This window comes from Perognathus longimembris, chromosome 7, assembly GCF_023159225.1.
Source record: "Perognathus longimembris pacificus isolate PPM17 chromosome 7, ASM2315922v1, whole genome shotgun sequence".
NCBI lineage: Eukaryota > Metazoa > Chordata > Mammalia > Rodentia > Heteromyidae > Perognathus > Perognathus longimembris.
Window position 1 is genome coordinate 46,717,110 of NC_063167.1, and position 17,235 is coordinate 46,734,344.

General features: G+C 38.7%; 1 protein-coding gene across 1 annotated transcript in view; it reads left to right on the plus strand.

Annotated features, from left to right (window-relative positions):
• The first annotated feature begins 1,577 nt into the window (after positions 1-1,577).
• Positions 1,578-17,235, plus strand: part of Il23r (interleukin 23 receptor) — a 57,506-nt gene continuing 41,848 nt past the window's right edge. Inside the window, exons 1-3 of the mRNA XM_048349934.1 lie at positions 1,578-1,647; positions 5,207-5,503; positions 13,581-13,704. Of these exons, the coding sequence (XP_048205891.1) occupies positions 1,578-1,647; positions 5,207-5,503; positions 13,581-13,704 (491 nt within the window). The remainder of the gene's footprint in view (positions 1,648-5,206; positions 5,504-13,580; positions 13,705-17,235) is intronic.

Here is a 17,235-nt window from a genome sequence, read left to right on the forward strand (position 1 = left end):
TGCTTACCAACTGCTTTGTTTTCTTCTGGAAACCCATGGGCCACAAGGCTTCTTCTCCTTTCCAGGGTTCCTTCACATGGTGGTTGCTGCTGAAATCTCAACCTGTAACATTGTTCCATACCTCGTTACTTGTAATAAGTACTGATGGTATATTATACAGGTGAGTATCAAACTTCTAAACACACAACGGAGCTTTAGGGCTTCTGTTGCCTTTTACTTCTAGAGATCTCTCTCTATCTTTCTATGCCACAGCACCCCTGTTTTCTGTGTTTGTTGTTGTTTTAAATGTCATCATATACTTTATGCTATTTGCTGAGCTGTGAATTGTGTTGAAGTGGTTTTATATGAAAGACTCAGAATTTACTAAATAGATTAAAAATACAGCAACTGGAGAATGTTTATTATTAGGTAAGTCAACTGTTGTATAATGTGACTGATGAAGTAAATCACCCAACTCTACTTGTCAACTAATGAAAGTGTTATTCACAATCACTGTACCAGGTTTCTTCTAAGCTCCATGACAAGAACTCTTAGTTTAAGTGGTGAAAGTGAACAACCCTTGTCTCACTTCTTTGTTTTTTTCATTTTGTGTCCTTTATCCTCTAGGAGTTTCTAAATTCGGGTGTTTTTTTTTTTTTTTCCTTCAAATTTTGCTCATCACAATGGTATTTCTCAAGTATTTTGGTCACAATTCTGGCTCTGTTCAGAATTACAACTCTGAACTCATCATAGTAAATTAGCACTGAAACAGAATCTAATGATGGTGTCAGAGAGTATATAGATGGAATTAACACTTCAATACATTAAATGAACTTCTAAGGTAACTCAGCAATTTTTAAGGCTATACAATTCCATTCTTCTGTTTTTTGTTTTTTGTAGCCAGTCCTGGGCCTTGGAATCAGGGCCTGAGCACCATCCCTGGCTTCTTCCCGCTCAAGGCTAGCACTCTGCCACCTGGGCCACAGCGCCCCTTCTGGCCGTTTTCCATATATGTGGTGCTGGGGAATCGAACTGAGAGCTTCATGTGTAGGAGGCAAGCACTCTTGCCACTAGGCCATATTCCCAGCCCCTGTTGTTGTTTTTTAATCTCCTTAACAGTACATCTTCAGTGACATCTATGTGCCCTCTTTCCTCCGTTTCTGTCTTCCTCTTTTGTTTTCTTCTTCTCTTCTTACCTCTTTCCCTCCCTTCTTTCCTGTCTTTCTTTCTTCCCTATTTCTTTGCTTCCTAATCAAAACTTCCTTTAGCCAAGCATTGCTGGTTCACACCTGTAATCCTAGCTGCTTAGGAGACTAAGATCTGGTGATTGTAGTTCAAAGCCAGCCTGGATGGAAACTCAACCACCAGAAAGCCGGAAGTGAAGCTGTGGCTCATTTGGTAAAATGGTAGCCTTGAGCAAGAAATAGTGCCCGAGCTGTGAGTTTAAGCCCCAGTACCAGCACGCACACATGCACACACACACACACACACACACACACACACACACACACTTTTCATTATTTTATTAAAATATTGCAATTTGAACTTAATTTTTCTTCTTCCAGAGAGAAACAAAGGGCTTTATACTGCTCTGGAGCATGAATCAGATCAGGATTCAACTGAATGTGGTAATAGCTCTTTACATTTTCTTCAGCTGGTGCCATGGAGGTAAGGTACTTTATATATCTATCTGTATCTTTTATTCCACAAAGAGAATATTAAGTAATCATTCTTTTCAAAGCATTATGCCAGGATCTCTGGAAAATACAAAATTTATCAGGTGGGGAAAATAAATGTACCAAAATTTATGTGGAATAAATTAAAAATGCTCCAACCTCTGTCCAAACACAGGGGTAGTTTCTTAAATAATCCTTATGGGCAGCCCTTGAAATCACATGACTATTTCCAGGAAGAAGCTTATTGCTTTGCTCTGGCATATTAGAGTTTAATCCAGTTCTACAAACCTTTTGTTGATGGTTGCTATGTGCCAGGCTTTGCCCTAACCTCTTACTTCCCACAACAGCCTTGCACAGTCCTACTATGTGCTGTCATTATTCCTATGTAATTGTTCACATAAACACCTGACCCTGCTCAGAAGACCAGATTCCTGTGGGTCAGGTATAGCTAGCTTTGAGGAATCCAAGGAGATTGTCCAATCGCTACTTGAGAGGTGGAGATCAGCTAGGCTGATCACAAGACTCCCTATCAGTCAGTGGCTGGGCAAGGTGCTATTGAAGGAGGACCATGACTGGACACAGTAGCTCATGCTTGTCATTCCAGTGACAAAGGAATCACAGACCTGGCATGAAGTCAGACCCTACCTCAAAAATACTCAATGAAAAAAATGTATGGCTCAAGGGATAGAGTACCTACCTAACAAGCTCAATGCCCCAAGTTCAATCCCCAGTACTGCCTCAACCCCCCTACCTTTTTCATAACCTTGATTTCAATTCCCTGTGATGACAAAATATTTTTACTAGTTCAACATTTAAATATTTATAACTTAGATGTAAATGTTCATTGAAAAAAAAGGAAATTCTCAATTATGTTATATTATATAACAAGTTAATTCTTTAAACTGTGTTCCAAGGCCAAAAGCCCTTTAAAAATTAAAATAAGAAATGACCTCGAGCAATATTTTGATAAGATTTAGAAGTACTTTAATGGGAGTATTTCCAGAAAAACAATAATAATAAATTTTGTATAACTATGGTATATTTTCTTGGGTGTGCATTGCATTTCATCAATATTCTATTTCATAGTCATTTGGCTTTGCAAAAATGGCTTATTTATTTCTTTTCAGTGCTGAAGATTTAACCCAGGGAAAGCATTCTACCATTGGGTTATACCTCTCAGACCAATAATTTTGAAGTAGAAGGTTTTGGTTATGGAAGTAATACATTCATCATGTATTTTAAATCATCTAATGTACAAGTTTAAAATGACAATATTAATACAGGAATTACTGTTGTTAATAACTTAGTGTATTTCTCTTTAATTCACTTATTTCTAACATTGAGCCTATATTAAGTATGTTGTTTTGAAACTTGCTTTTTAATTTAGCAATATAATGAGAATATTTTCTCAGATTACATTAATGATAAACTTTATGCAATTATTAAGCATTGGATTTATGTTACTGCAGGAGTATAGTTTTCATTTATATATCTTCATTTATTCATTATATTCAAGATTTGCTGATAAAGTAGCTTTTATCTAAAATGAAAGAACAAAAGAGTGATTGGGTATCTAGAGAATGGAGTTTAGATTCTGTAGTGCTGCTATTATTTCTAATTGATCGCCAAGAAATTATGCAGCTTCGTGATGCTTCTGTTCTCACATTAAAGTAGGAAAGCTAATTAAATTTGCTCTCTAGAAAATTTAAGAAGCTTACAGGTTGGCTCTAGTTTAATGTAATTCTTTATTTTATTTTTATTGTCAAGGTGATGTACAGAGGGGTTACAGTTACATATGCAAGGTAGTGAGTACATTTCCTGTCAAACTTGTTACTGCCTCCTTCATTTTTCTCCCACCTTCCTCCTCCCCAATTCCCTCCAACCCCGAGTTGTACAGTTGGTTTACAACATATTGTCTTGTAAGTATTGTGGTTACATTGGTTCACCTTTTACCCTTTGTCTCACCATTTTGATGTTCCTCTTCCCTTCCCTAATTAAAATAAACGTATATGAAATACCAAGGGTACCAAAATCAAATACAATCACAACATGGGCTAAACTATAGGAAAGAAAAAGGCATAATTTCACATAGTACATTGAAAATAACAACAACAATGATAAACCACCTATTTCCATATTTGGAGTTCATTTCTCTTAGCAGCATCTTATGTGATCCTATGTACATAGTCACTGAGCTATTGTAATCATCTGCTAGGACTATTTGCTGATTATTACCAATGAGGGAAAACATAGAGTTTAATGTAATTCTGTTGAACACTACTAGATGCAGGATAAAAAGCACACTATAAAAAATTAATCAATAAAAACATAGATAATCTTTTTTCCTTTTTTGGTATTTTTTTCTTTCTTTCTTTCTTTCTTTTCTTTTTTTTTTTTTTTTTTTTTTTTTTTTTTTTGGCCAGTCCTAGGCTGTGAACTCAGGGCCTGAGCACTGTCCCTGGCTTCTTTTTTTGCTCAAGGCTAGCACTCTGCCACTTGAGCCACAGCGCCACTTCTGGCCGTTTTCTGTATATGTGGTACTGAGGAATCGAACCCAGGGCCTCATGTATACGAGGCAAGCACTCTTGCCACTAGGCCATATTCCCAGCCCCGGTATTTTTTCTTTATTGTCAAAGTGAAGTACAGAGGGGTTACAGTTTCATACATAAGGCAGTGAGTACATTTCTTATTCATTTTGTTACATCTTCCCTCATTTTTTCCCTGCTCCTCCCTCACCATTTCCTTCTCCCCCCTGAGTTGTACAGTTGGTTTATACCATATAGTTTTATAAGTATTGCTGTTGCATTGGTTTGTCTTTTTATTCTTTGTCTCTCAATTTTGGTATTCCTTTTCCCTTCCCTAGTTCCAATACATGTATATACAATATCCAAGGTATTAAAATCAGTTACAGTGATATCAGGGGTAAAACCATGGGAAGGGAGTATGAAAAAAAAAGAAGAAAAAGCACAGTATCACAAGAAATATTGAAAATAACTACAAAGTGATGTACCACTTGTTTCCATAACTTGAAGTTCATTTCACTTAGCATCATCTTATGTGATCATATGGACATAGCTATTGTGATCTTCTGCTACGACTATCCTAGACATGTATTAATTATTCCTTATGAGGGAAACCATACAGTCCCTGTTTCTTTGGGTCTGGCTCGCTTTACTTAGTATGATTTTTTCCAAGTCCTACCATTTCCTTACGAATGGGACAGTGTCATTCTTTCTGATACAGGCATAGAACTCCACTTTGTATATGTATCACATTTTCTTGATCTACTCATCTACTGAGGGGCAATTGTGTTGGTTCCATATTTTCGCAATGACAAATTGTGCTGTGATGAACATAGTTGTGCTGGTGGCTTTAGTGTCGTCTTGCTTATAATCTTTTGGGTAGATGCCCAAAAGTGGGGCTGCTGGTAGAGAATCTTTTTCAATAGAAATCATGTAATTAATAGAAAAGAATGAAGTGCAGTACCATATTCTTCTGACTCTTTAGTAACGTTTTCCATAGAATTTATTAAGCTATATGTTTGTTTCCAGGAATTGTGAATATAAACTGCTCTGGCAACCTATGGGTAGAACCAGCTGCCCTTGTTAGAATGGGTATGAATCTTTCTGTTTATTGCCAAGCAGACATTAAGAACTGTCAACCAAAGAAACTTAACTTTTATAAGAATGGCATCAAAGAAAGCACTCACATCACAAGGATTAACCAAACAACAGCTTGGCTTTGGTATAAAAACTTTCTGGAGCCACATGCCTCTGTGTACTGCACTGCGGAATGTCCTGGACGTTTTCAAGAGACTCTGATATGTGGAAAAGACATTTCTTCTGGATGTAAGTATTGAAGTACATTTGAAATACACACAGTTCACTGATGACCACCCATCTTATCTAAAACTAGAGGCAAATTGACATAGCTCCCCTCTGAGATTGGTGTAAGATAGTTGCTGCTAATTTTCAAATGTCCCCAAATTGTTTACCAGGGGATTAAGGGGCTGATGCCCCCTGTTCACAGAAGAAAGAAATGTATGGTTTCCTGGATGCAGAGACTGTTCACACTCAGTTCACGAGGGTCCAGATCTTTTAACTCTTCCCTTGAGGAATACAGAAATACAAATGAAATGCTTAATGAGGACTTTCTAGATTTTAAAATATTGCTGGTGCCTTTGGGAAAACAATCTTGTGCCACTAGTCTGGCCAAACAGAAAAAAAAATGCCTTCAGATTAAAATTATGCCATTTAGCCTAGTGTGGTTGTTCACACCTGTAACTCTAGCACTTGGGAAAAGGAGGCAGGAGAATTGAAGATTTGAGGCCAATCTGAGTCCTACACTAAGACCTTCTCTTAAGAACAAGAAGAACAAATTAAACTACTACTCTTTCCCTTGCTTTTTCACTTACTTTTCTTTTTCAAACTAATATCCATAACCTGAAGTAGATTCTATTGAAAGATTTAAGATCAACATTTAGGAAAAGTTGCAAAACTAGCTTTGGTTTTCACACTACTCCTGGATAGTTTTATACCATTGGCAATTTGCTTAAAACAGTCAGAGTCTCAATTGTTTGTCTGTAAAATGAGGCTAATTATGCTGGCTTCATCAAGCATTGAATTTCAATGCTATAAACTCTTTAAATCGGAGCTTCACTGTCTAAATCCTAAGATATGCATCATTTTTGGTAAAACATAAGGTGATTCTGCAACAATCAGTTGCTTCTAAAACCATTGCACCTTACTTACTCTGTTCATTATTCCTACTTTTGTTTTGTTTTTGCCAGTCCTGGGGCTTGAACTCAGGGCCTGAACACTGTCCCTGGCTCCTTTTTGCTCAAGGCTAGCACTCTACCACTGGAGCCACAGTGCCCCTTCTGGCTTTTTCAATATATGTGGTACTGAGGAATCGAACCCAGGGCTTCGTGTATACGAGGCAAGCACTCTACCACTAGGCCATATTCCCAGCCCCGTGTTCATTATTAAAATGATTTTTTAAATTAATGGTTAATTTTGAAAATGGATCCTAAATTCAATTTTGTCAATAACATGCTGAAAGTATTTAATTTTACTGCAGTAAAGTGAGTTGAGTAATTTTAAGTATTAAGTAATTATATTTGGACATAGATCTTGGTTCTGATATTAGGAAGGACAGATCAATCACTTCAAGACTGGTTTAATCCAGAGATCCATTCTGTATGATGGCTTTGTTCATTTTCAGCAAAAAATGAGGGGCTTTTGGTCTTGGCCTGTGTTCTTCTTCCATTGTTTAGGCAACCAAAAATTAGTTCTTGTTTCTTCCTCACTTCTAGACTTCAGTTACAAGAACCAGACCAGACACCACTACCAGCAGGCCTCCACCTTAGACGCCTGACAGTCTTTGTTATATAATGAGGCCATCACCCCATATACTTCTGGGTAGCTAATGATGCATGTCTTCAAAACAGAAAACTTAGAAGAGGGACCAGTGAGCTGAGAAAAGGAAATAGGTAAAATTTTGGAGTAAAAAAAAAAATTAGTATATGCAGGCCTCAAGCAGTGGAACTTGCCCTAAATCGTGGAAATTAACAGAGGCAAGCACCTTATCTGATGCAGGAAATCTTAGCTTGTCCACATCCTCAGGAAACATAACCAACCCACACTGCTTAAAGGCTTTACCATTTATCCTCTGAGGGATGAGGGTAAGAGTGGCGAGGATTTACATTCTCTTTAGAGGGCTAATAAGAAACTTCCACAGTTAGAGGAGCAGATTAGCTGTTAGAGGAGCAAAGGATGTAAAATATGTATCACTTCTGTTAAAAGACAAATTTCAACAAATTTAATTTCTGTTTATTTATTTTCATGCTGAAATTAAGGCTTACCCTCAGGGCCTTGCTTTCTCCTTTAGCTTTTTTAATCAAGGCTGGTGATGTACTTCTTGATTCACACTTCCTTATCAGGCTTTTTGTTAGTTAACTGGAGATAAGAGCTTCTCACATCTGTCTGCACAGGCTGGCTTCAAACCTAGATGCTCGGATCTCAGCCTCTTGGGTAGCTAGGATTACAAGTTTGAACTATTGGTACTGGCTACAAATTGAAGTTTGTAGATATAGTTGGCTGTACTGGTGGTTCATAGGGGCAGGTCAGAACAAGTTGGATTTTGTAAGGTGGAAACAAGGAGACAGAATAATAAAGGAGGGTAAGGGATGTTGCTTTTCTTGTAAAACTTCTCACCATGCTAAGAGTAACTGAGCCTTTTCAGATAGGATATGATGAGTCTCTGATTTTCAGGAAAAACTGGTTTTTGGGGAGGAGGTGATGACTGCTTCTGTATAGTTTTAGTTTGATTTTGTAGCACTTGGCGTAAGTCACTCCATTTTGGTTGGGTCTGTTGGTGCCTAATCCCAAAGCTCAGCTCCAAACAACTATTTTTTTTCTATAAATTTATTAGACATATTACCATTGGTGTGACAGCCCTCCTGGTGTTGGCTGAGCTGTAAGGGCCAAGCCCTTACACCAGGCCATGTTTCAGTTGACAGAGGGCTCCACTTCCAGAACAACTTAAGAGAAACCTTCCATTTTCTGTCAATGGCCACGTAGAAAGAACATCACTCTTTCCATTTATGTAACAGGAAGGTTGTAACTCCGTATACAGAACTCCACTTATAAGTACAAAAGCATAACTACTAGGTAAGAATTTACTCAAAACCCTGCATCTGAGCCGAGCACACTCTTCAGCTCTATGTTCTTAGCAAACAGAACTTTCTATTGAAATAGGTCACAAGGAAGGTTTTGAAGGGTTTTGTGGCATTCTAGAAATCAGATTGCTTTCACTTGACCACTTTGATCACAGGATATTTGTCCTGTGAACTTAACTACATCAACTGATCATCACTGTTGCGAACAAAAAGATTACAGGCATTTTTAGACTAGAGAATAAGACATGAAAGGTAGAAGATAAACGAGTCATTGCTTTCCCTGAAAAGATATCCAATTATCTAAAAATTTCTCTCCTCTAATGTATAACTTGGTGAAATATAACTTATCATAGTTTCCATTTTGAGCCATAATCTTAAACACTTCTAAGACTTTTTTCATTATGATCAACTGTGTGATTAATTGCACACATACTAGGGGAAGTTTGTTTAACGGGGACACACTAATAATGAGATTGAATCACTGCATGACAACTTTTTTAAATGCCAAATTAAAGTAAGCCAGAAAAGTCTATTTCCATTTAATTGTATATTTAAATTTTTAAGCTTCCTTGACTTAAATTTTAACCATCTTTTACCTCTATTTATAGTAATGAAAGCAGAATTGTTCCCCTAAAGCCCCTTCATATTCCCCATTAATATTGCTAAAGCTATACAATAGGTATCAATGCACGATTTGGCTGGTCCAAGCTTTCCTTGGGAAAAGAATGGCAGTATGATCTTCAATCCTCATTATCATCTTATAAAGACACTGAATTCATGGGATAATCTTCACTGAGTGGTTGCTATAAGTAAAAATGTGCTAACTACAGAAATGCAAAGAGGAATCACAGACCCTGTTTTCTAGAAACTCTTGTTAGAAAACGATCTTGTCTGGACTGAACTAACCAGAGTCCTGGTCTATGATCAGTGAGTTTCCCTGTAATAGAGAAGAGTGGGATTGGTAGGAAGGAACAAAAACTTAAGCCTCCTCGTATATTTTAGGCTATTCTCTAGTTCTGATTGGACAGTAGGGTGCTTTCTATTTTATTCCAATGTTTTCCTTAGTATCAACACTTTAAGGGTGCTTTTCTTTGATTGGTTATTTGTTTGATAGGTTGGTTTTTTGTTTTGTTTGTTTTTTTCAGAGTTTCACCATGTACCCCCTAGTCTTGAACTTGGACTTGTTATATTGCTTAAGCTGGCCTGGGACTTTCGATCCACCTGTGTTAACCGGAGTGCTGGTATCACCAGTGTATGTCACCACACCCAGCTCTTGAGGGTGCATTCTTTTAGCCAAATATTATATATGCTTGTGTATATTTCATTGAGGATGCATTCCTATGATAGCACTCTCACTTTTGCTTGTGCTCTGTAAGTGCTGCTCATAAAGGTTGTATTGACAGGTACCTCAGGCACCAGTAGGTTAGAGAATCCCCTTGAATCTATTTCAATGCTGTGTATCACCATTCTTCAAAATCCTTGTCATTCCTTCAATCAATATGTCATTCATTATTATTCCAATTTGCAATGAGTATAAAATTTTTATATGATTTTATTACTTTACAAGTAATATTCTTAGTAGACAATTGGCAGGTAAATGAAAAGAGTATATTGAGATTAAGATAAATCTTTGAGTGTACATTTAGGTGCAAAAATGTCTATCTGTATTGTGTGTGTGTGAGTGTATGTGCCAGTCCTGAAGCTTCAATGCAAGCAGGGTTTGGGTACTGCCTATGAGCTTTTGTGCTCAAGACTAATTCCCTACCACTTAAACTCCATTTCCAGCTGTTTTGGAGTTTAATTGGAAATAAGAGTCTCATGGACTTTCCTGCGAAGGCTGGCTTCAAATTATGATCCTTAGCTCTCAGTCTCCCAAGTAGCTAAGATTATCGGCATGAGCCACCAGCACCCAGCTATGCCTGTATTTTTGTAACCCTTCACACACGTACCACTACTACAACCTTTCTTGCAAATCTCTTGTGATTCACTAAAGAGTTACATACCCCAAGCAGTATTTCACATGTAAGAATGAGGTGGGAAAGCCACACTTGCAAAGTAAGTATATGTTAAACACTGAACATGTCATATTTTTTTATGTGTATGTGTGCCAATACTGGGGCTTGAACTCAGGTCTCCTTGCTCTCTCTTAACTATTGCTTTTAGTTGATTTTCTACAACCTGAATCATGCCCCCACTTCTAGCTTTTTGTTGGTTATTTGGAACTAAGTGTCTGCTTCTAATTGAGGAGGGGTGGGTTTGGGAGGGATCAGGAAGGATGATAAAATGGATGCTCCTCAGATCTTAGCCTCCTGAGTAACTAGGATTTGAGCCACTGGTATCTAGCTCTACTTATTTTTTTTTTAATTATTGGCTTTGGCTTTATCCTACTGGATAGATAACTGAAAATTCCATATTCCATTTGTTGTATAGTTGCTGGGGTTTCAAAGAACCCAGAGGCTGCAGGAATTTGAGTAGTGTCATTAGAACTTTTTCCTCTTTTCCCATCTGGGGACTAAAGATTTCTAACAGGAGAAGTTCACTCTGACAAGATGGCCACCAGCAGCTCAGAGCTTACCTGCTACTAACAGAAATTTTAGTGGGGAGGAGTTTCATTTACAAAAGCTCAGAAAAAAAAGTCCCTTGGAGAACTCTAATTGATTTAACTTGGGTCATATGTTTGATCCAATGGAAATTCTCCGACTAGTCAGCAGGGGTCAAAGGCACACTTCTGTGTAGGGCCCAGTTAATGACAACCTTGGGGTAGAGTAGGGTAGAGTGGGGGTGGGGGGATAAGGGACTGAGGGGTGTCCGTTTGTCCATTCTCAAAGAGGAAATATATTGACACAAAAATTAACTTTATTTCCCATAACAGACCAAAGGAGGAAGGAGTCAGGAGTGAGGGAAGGAGGATGTGTGGGAGAGAAAGAAGGCTAGCCTTGAAATAAGAGTTCTGTAAATACCAAACTACAAAAAAAAAAAAAAACAAAAAAAAAAAACAACCCAAACACACACAAAAAAAACCCCACAACTTTTTGATGTGATGCTGCTGCTGGTGGTAAGTACACATGACATGAGTATACATTGGTTTTTACTATGCTTCCATTCACAGTTCAATGACATTCAGAACATTCACACTGTGCAGCTATCAGCACTTTCTCTCTCTAGAATCATGTTGAAAGCTAAAGCACTATATCCAGTGAGAAAAAAAATCCACATTTCTCTTTCCCCTTGCCCCTGAAGACCACTATTCTACTGTTTTTGTGTATGTCTATGAAGGTACTAAGGCTTGAACTCAGGGCCTCACGTTCTCATTTCACTTTCTCTCTCAAGACTGGTGCTCTACCCCTTGAGCCACAACTCTACTTCAGGCTTTTGGCTGGTTAACTGAAGTTAAGAGTCTCATAGACTTTTCTACCTATGCTGGCTTTGAACCTCAATCCTCACATCTTAGCCTCCTGAGTAGCTAGGATTACAGGCATGAGCCATTGGTATCTGGCGAGTTTTGATATTGTGGATTCCTTATACAAGGGAATCAGACGTGTGTGTGTGTGTGTGTGTGTGTGTGTGTGTTTGTGTGTGTGTGCCTTATTTCAAGTTTGATCCATGTTGTGACATGTTTTGAAGTTTTCTTCTTCTTACCACTGAATGATATTCCTTTGAATAGATGAACATGAAACTTTTAAAGAGAGGAGTGAATTATGTTCCAGAGGAGGAGATAGTTGTCCAAAGCTGCAAAAAATCAGAACAAATGAAACAAAATAAAACAAAAACCTGACAAACCCTTCAACATAAGCCTAAAAACATGAGAAGTTTTGCTGCAGAGCTCAAGAGCTCACTAACAGCCAACGAAGCTGGGTGCCAGTGGCTCATGCCTGTAATCCTAGCTACACAGAAGGCTGAGATATGAGGAGAGCAGTTTGAAGTCAGCCTGAACAGAAAAATCTGTGAGGCTCTTATTTCCAATTAACCACCAAAAAGCCAGAGGCGAGAGCTATGGCTCAAGTGATAGAGTGCTAACTTTGAACAAACTCAGAGACAGAGTCCAGGTCCTGAGTTGGCCAACACAAAAATAAAACTAACAAAAACAAACAAAAAACAGCCAACAAGAAAGTGTAGAATGTCATTTTATATTGTTGAAGTATTATTAATGACCTTGGCAACCATAGTTCTGATGTAATTGTGAAAACTAAATTCTGATTGCTTTGTCTCATGAGTAAATAAATGAGAGAAGAGTAATAGACTCTTTCAAGGTGTTTTATTATTGCTGAGAGTAGTGGTATGTGCTTGTAATCCCAATACTTGAGAAATGGAGACAAGAAGATCCCAAACTCAGTGCCAACCTATTGTACATAAGGAGACCCTGTCTCAGAACACACACACACACACACACACACACACACACACACACACACACACACACACGATGTTTTTGTGTTAAGAAAAGGAGAAAGACCTAGTAGGTAGCTGAGGAAGGGAGATTTTTTTTTAATCTGCATACGTGATAGTATTGAGTTGGATTATTTGGATGGATAATAGGTTCCTCAAATGAGTAGAGAATATAGTAAAGTACAGGAGGGAGAGGATGTTTGGCAGTGTTGGAAGGGAGGTAGTGGGGATGCAGAAAGGAGTCCAGAGATGCTCACTGCTCATTGGCCTGCTTTCTCACACAAACCTGACAGATTAAAATATTTTATAAAGAACATTTTTTTCTCACTTTCTCACTTTTTCCCTCCCTCCCTCCCGTCCATCCCTCCCTACCTCCCTTCCTTCTTTTCTCTCTCTCTCTCTCCCTTTCTTTCTTTCTTTCTTTCTTTCTTCTTTCTTTCTTTCTTTCTTTCTTTCTTTCTTTCTTTCTTTCTTCTTTCTTTCTTTCTTTCTTTCTTTCTTTCTTTCTTTCTTTCTTTCTTTCTTTCTTTCTTTCTTTCTTTCTTTCTTTCTTTCTTTCTTCCTGTGCCAGTCCCAGAGCTTGAATCCAGGACATGGGCATTGACCCTAAATTTTTTTTGCTGAAACATAGTATCCTACCACACTTTACCACTTGAATCACAGTTCTACTTCTGCCTTTTTTTCCCCTTGGTGTTAATTGGAGATAAGCATCTCATAGACTTTCCTGCATGGACTGACTTTGAATCACAGTCCTCAGATCTCACCTCATGAGTAACTAGTATTATCGGTCAGAGCCACCAGAGTCCAGAAGAACGTTGTGGTTTTTTATGGGAGCTTCTAAGCGATACATTTTATTGCAGATCCCCCGGATGCTCCTGACCAGGTAACCTGTGTCATCCATGAATTCTCAGGCAGCATGACTTGTACGTGGAACCCTGGGACACTTACCTACATAGACACGAAGTATGTGGTACACGTGAAGAGGTAAGTGTTCTTCTAGTGGCCTCACACACACAGTCCCACCTGACCAGCTGGGTCCTGCCATCAGCAGAACTACCTCCCTAGAAATGTTCCTTACATCAAACTGATTTGATATGGGAGGCAAGATTAATGTAAAGTCATGAAATGAGAATCTATAGAATATTATCAGCAATAATGAACTTTAAGTTATTTTCACACATTACAGGCATTTTGGGCGTATGTAGAAAGTGATTCTACATGTATTCTAATTCATTATTGACATGTGTCAATAGTAAATATACACATTCATTCAGGCTAGAATTGAAGTTCAAATGGTAACAGCTTTGTTCTGTTTGGACCATGGTGGTACCCATCGAGGTTCAAATGATGCCTAATATCTAAATGCTAATAAATACTTGTAGAGTTATTTGTTTCTTCATAATCTATTTAACTCATAACAACACAAGCCACAAGCATGGTTTGTGTCTGTAATCACAGCTGCTCTGAAGATAGAGATTGTGAGGATACAAATCCAGAGCCATCTGGGGCAGAAATTCAAGGAGATTCCATCCCAGCTATGCTGGAGGCCAAAGCCCAGATCACCCCTAGGCAAACACACAAGACCCTACATGAAGAATAACCTAAAACAAAAAGGACCTGGGACATGTTTCAGGTGGAAGAGCATCTTCCCAGGAAGCCTAAGACCTTGAGTCCAAACTCCACCACTGCAAAAAAAAATTAATAATAGAAATTTTTATAGAGGAAGAAAAAATATAGAAAAATATATTTATTGCAGTCCTGTCTAAAATCTAATGGTAGAGGTTAACATCCCTAAGCGAAAAATCCAAAATTAAAAGTTGGGCCAGGTATGGTGGCTCAGGTCTGTAATCTCTATTACTTGACAGAGGGAAATCTGGACAATTGTGATTTGATGCCAGCCAGGGCAACATGAGCCAGGCATAGTGGAGCACACCTGTCATCCCAGCTATGTGGGAAGCTCTGAGTAGGAAGAACATGGCCCAGGCTGTCAGGGTGAAAACTAAAGACACTATCCCCCAAATAACTAAAGGTAAAAGGACTTAAGGCATGGCTCAAGTAGTAGAGTTCCTGCCTAGAAAACACAAAGCATGAAACCCTGAGTTTAAGTCACAGTACTACAGGAAATGAAAGAAGAAAGAATAAAAGAAAGAAGGAAGGGGGGAGAGAGAGAGACAGAGAGAGAGAGACAGAGAGGAAAAATCACCCAAAACTTCTTGTGTTCTAATACCACAGCACAAGTGGAAAATTCAATGATGTAAAACTTTTTATTATGCCCAACATTAGTAAAATGTGGTATAAAGTTACTTTTAGGTTTTATAAAGTATAAATGTGTTTATGAAGTATAAATGAATTTGGTGTTCAGACTTGGGTTCCATATCCAAAAAGACAGAAATGAAGCTGTGGTTCAGGTGGTGGAGCACTAGCTTTGAGTAGCAAAGCTAAGATGCACTGAGCTCAAGCCCTAGTACCAGCACCAGGAAAGGACAAGGAAGAAGGAAAAAGGAAAGGAAAGAGAAGGGAAGGGAAAGGAAGGGAAGGGAAGGGAAGGAAAGGAAAGGAAAGGAAAAGGAAAGGAGAGAGAAGGGGAAGGGAAAGAGGGAGGGAGAGAGGAAGAAAGGAGGGAAGGAAGGAAGAAAAGGAAGAAAGAGACTTTATTTTATTTATTTATTTATTTATTTATTTATTTATTTATTTATTTATTTATTTATTTATTTATTTATTTTTGGCCAGTACTGGGCCTTGGGCTCAGAGCCTGAGCACCATCCCTGGCTTCTTCCTGCTCAAGGCTAGCACTCTGCCACCTGAGCCACAGCGCCCCTTCTGGCCGTTTTCCATATATGTGGTGCTGGGGAATCGAACCGAGAGCTTCATGTGTAGGAGGCAAGCACTCTTGCCACTAGGCCATATTCTCAGCCCAAGAAAGAGACTTTATGAATTGAAAAATATTAGGGAGCAAAAAGTTATTTCTCTAACAAACTATCCAATAAGTCTTTTCCATCCAGGAAAAAGTTGGTTTATAATGAAGGCTGTGGATATATGTTTATGTGGATATATATGTTTATAATGAAGGGGCTGGGGATATGGCCTAGTGGCATGAGTGCTTGCCTTGAACACATGAAGCCCTGGGTTCAATTCCCCAGCACCACATATACAGAAAATGGCCAGAAGTGGTGATGTGGCTCAAGTGGCAGAGTGCTAGCCTTGAGCAGAAAGAAGCCAGGGACAGTGCTCAGGCCCTGAGTCCAAGGCCCAAGACTGGCAAAAAAATAAAAATAAAAATAAATAATAATGAATGCTGTGGTTGGATAGAAAGTACAGTGTCAGGTGGCAAGCCCTTTAGATCCTAGCTTATCAGAGTATTTCCACTGGCGGAGAGGGAGATTTCAGCACTGGCAAGTTTCCCTTCCAGCTCACATGGTTCTGTGTTCCAGTAAGGTTTTGTGTTCTGGGAAGTTCACAGAGACAGAGCAGCTTGTCACCTCAACCCAACTGCTTGGCACAAAGACACCAAGTCCTCTCTGGCTGCCCTGAGGTCATCAGAGGCCCTCTCATGCTGGATTGAACTTGCTAAATGGAAGAATTATATCTCCTAGAGCTTTCTTCCTCCCTAGCTTCTTTGTGATGGTCCCATCTGATGGAGTTGTATGACTATTCACCTACCTCCCTCTTCCTCTTATATTTCGCTGTCCACCAATCAGTAGAGATCAAAGCTATTAATCTCTGGAAGTGGAGCTATGGCTCAAGTAATGCATTAGCCTTGAGCAACAAAGAAGTCAAAGACAGCATCCAGACCCGAAGTTGAAGCCAAGTGGTATACTCTCACATTTGTCTGTTATACCAGGCACATTTACCATGAAGAGCTCTTAGCTTAGCACAGATCTTTAATTCTTCCTTTTGTCTTCCAGGGCACCATTCCTTTTTGCTTCTTCTTAGGAAGCCTTCCCTCACTCCAGAACATTCTTACTTCTTTATTCTGCTTCTTCTTCTGAGCACTTGTCACACAAAACATCATGTACATGTTTGTATCTGCATGTACATGTGCTGCATGACAGCTCAACTTCATCTGTTTTGTCTGCAGCCCCAATAACTAAAGATAGTCCTGGAACATAGCTGGTGTTAAGTAAGTATTTGTTAGATTAGGTGTTTAAATAACCACATGCTATTGTTCATCATTATCACCACTAGTCACCTGCATTTATTGAAAACCTGTTTGTTAGAACCAGTGCTAGGTGCATGTGTATATCTAGAAAGCAACTCCTTCACATGAGAGTAATCTGCTAGGTATTAATTCACACACATACACACACACACACACACACACACACACACACATCCTCCAGTTCCATTCTGACACTATCTCCCAAGGACAGCACTAGATCTTGTAGGTTAAGAGCTTAGTCCCTCAAGACAATGGATATCCTTGCCCCCTTAGATGTCTGATGCCAATCAAAAGCCCAAGATTGTAACCTAAATTTTGTGGGGTTTTTTTTGTTTTTTTGTTTTTTTGATCAGTCC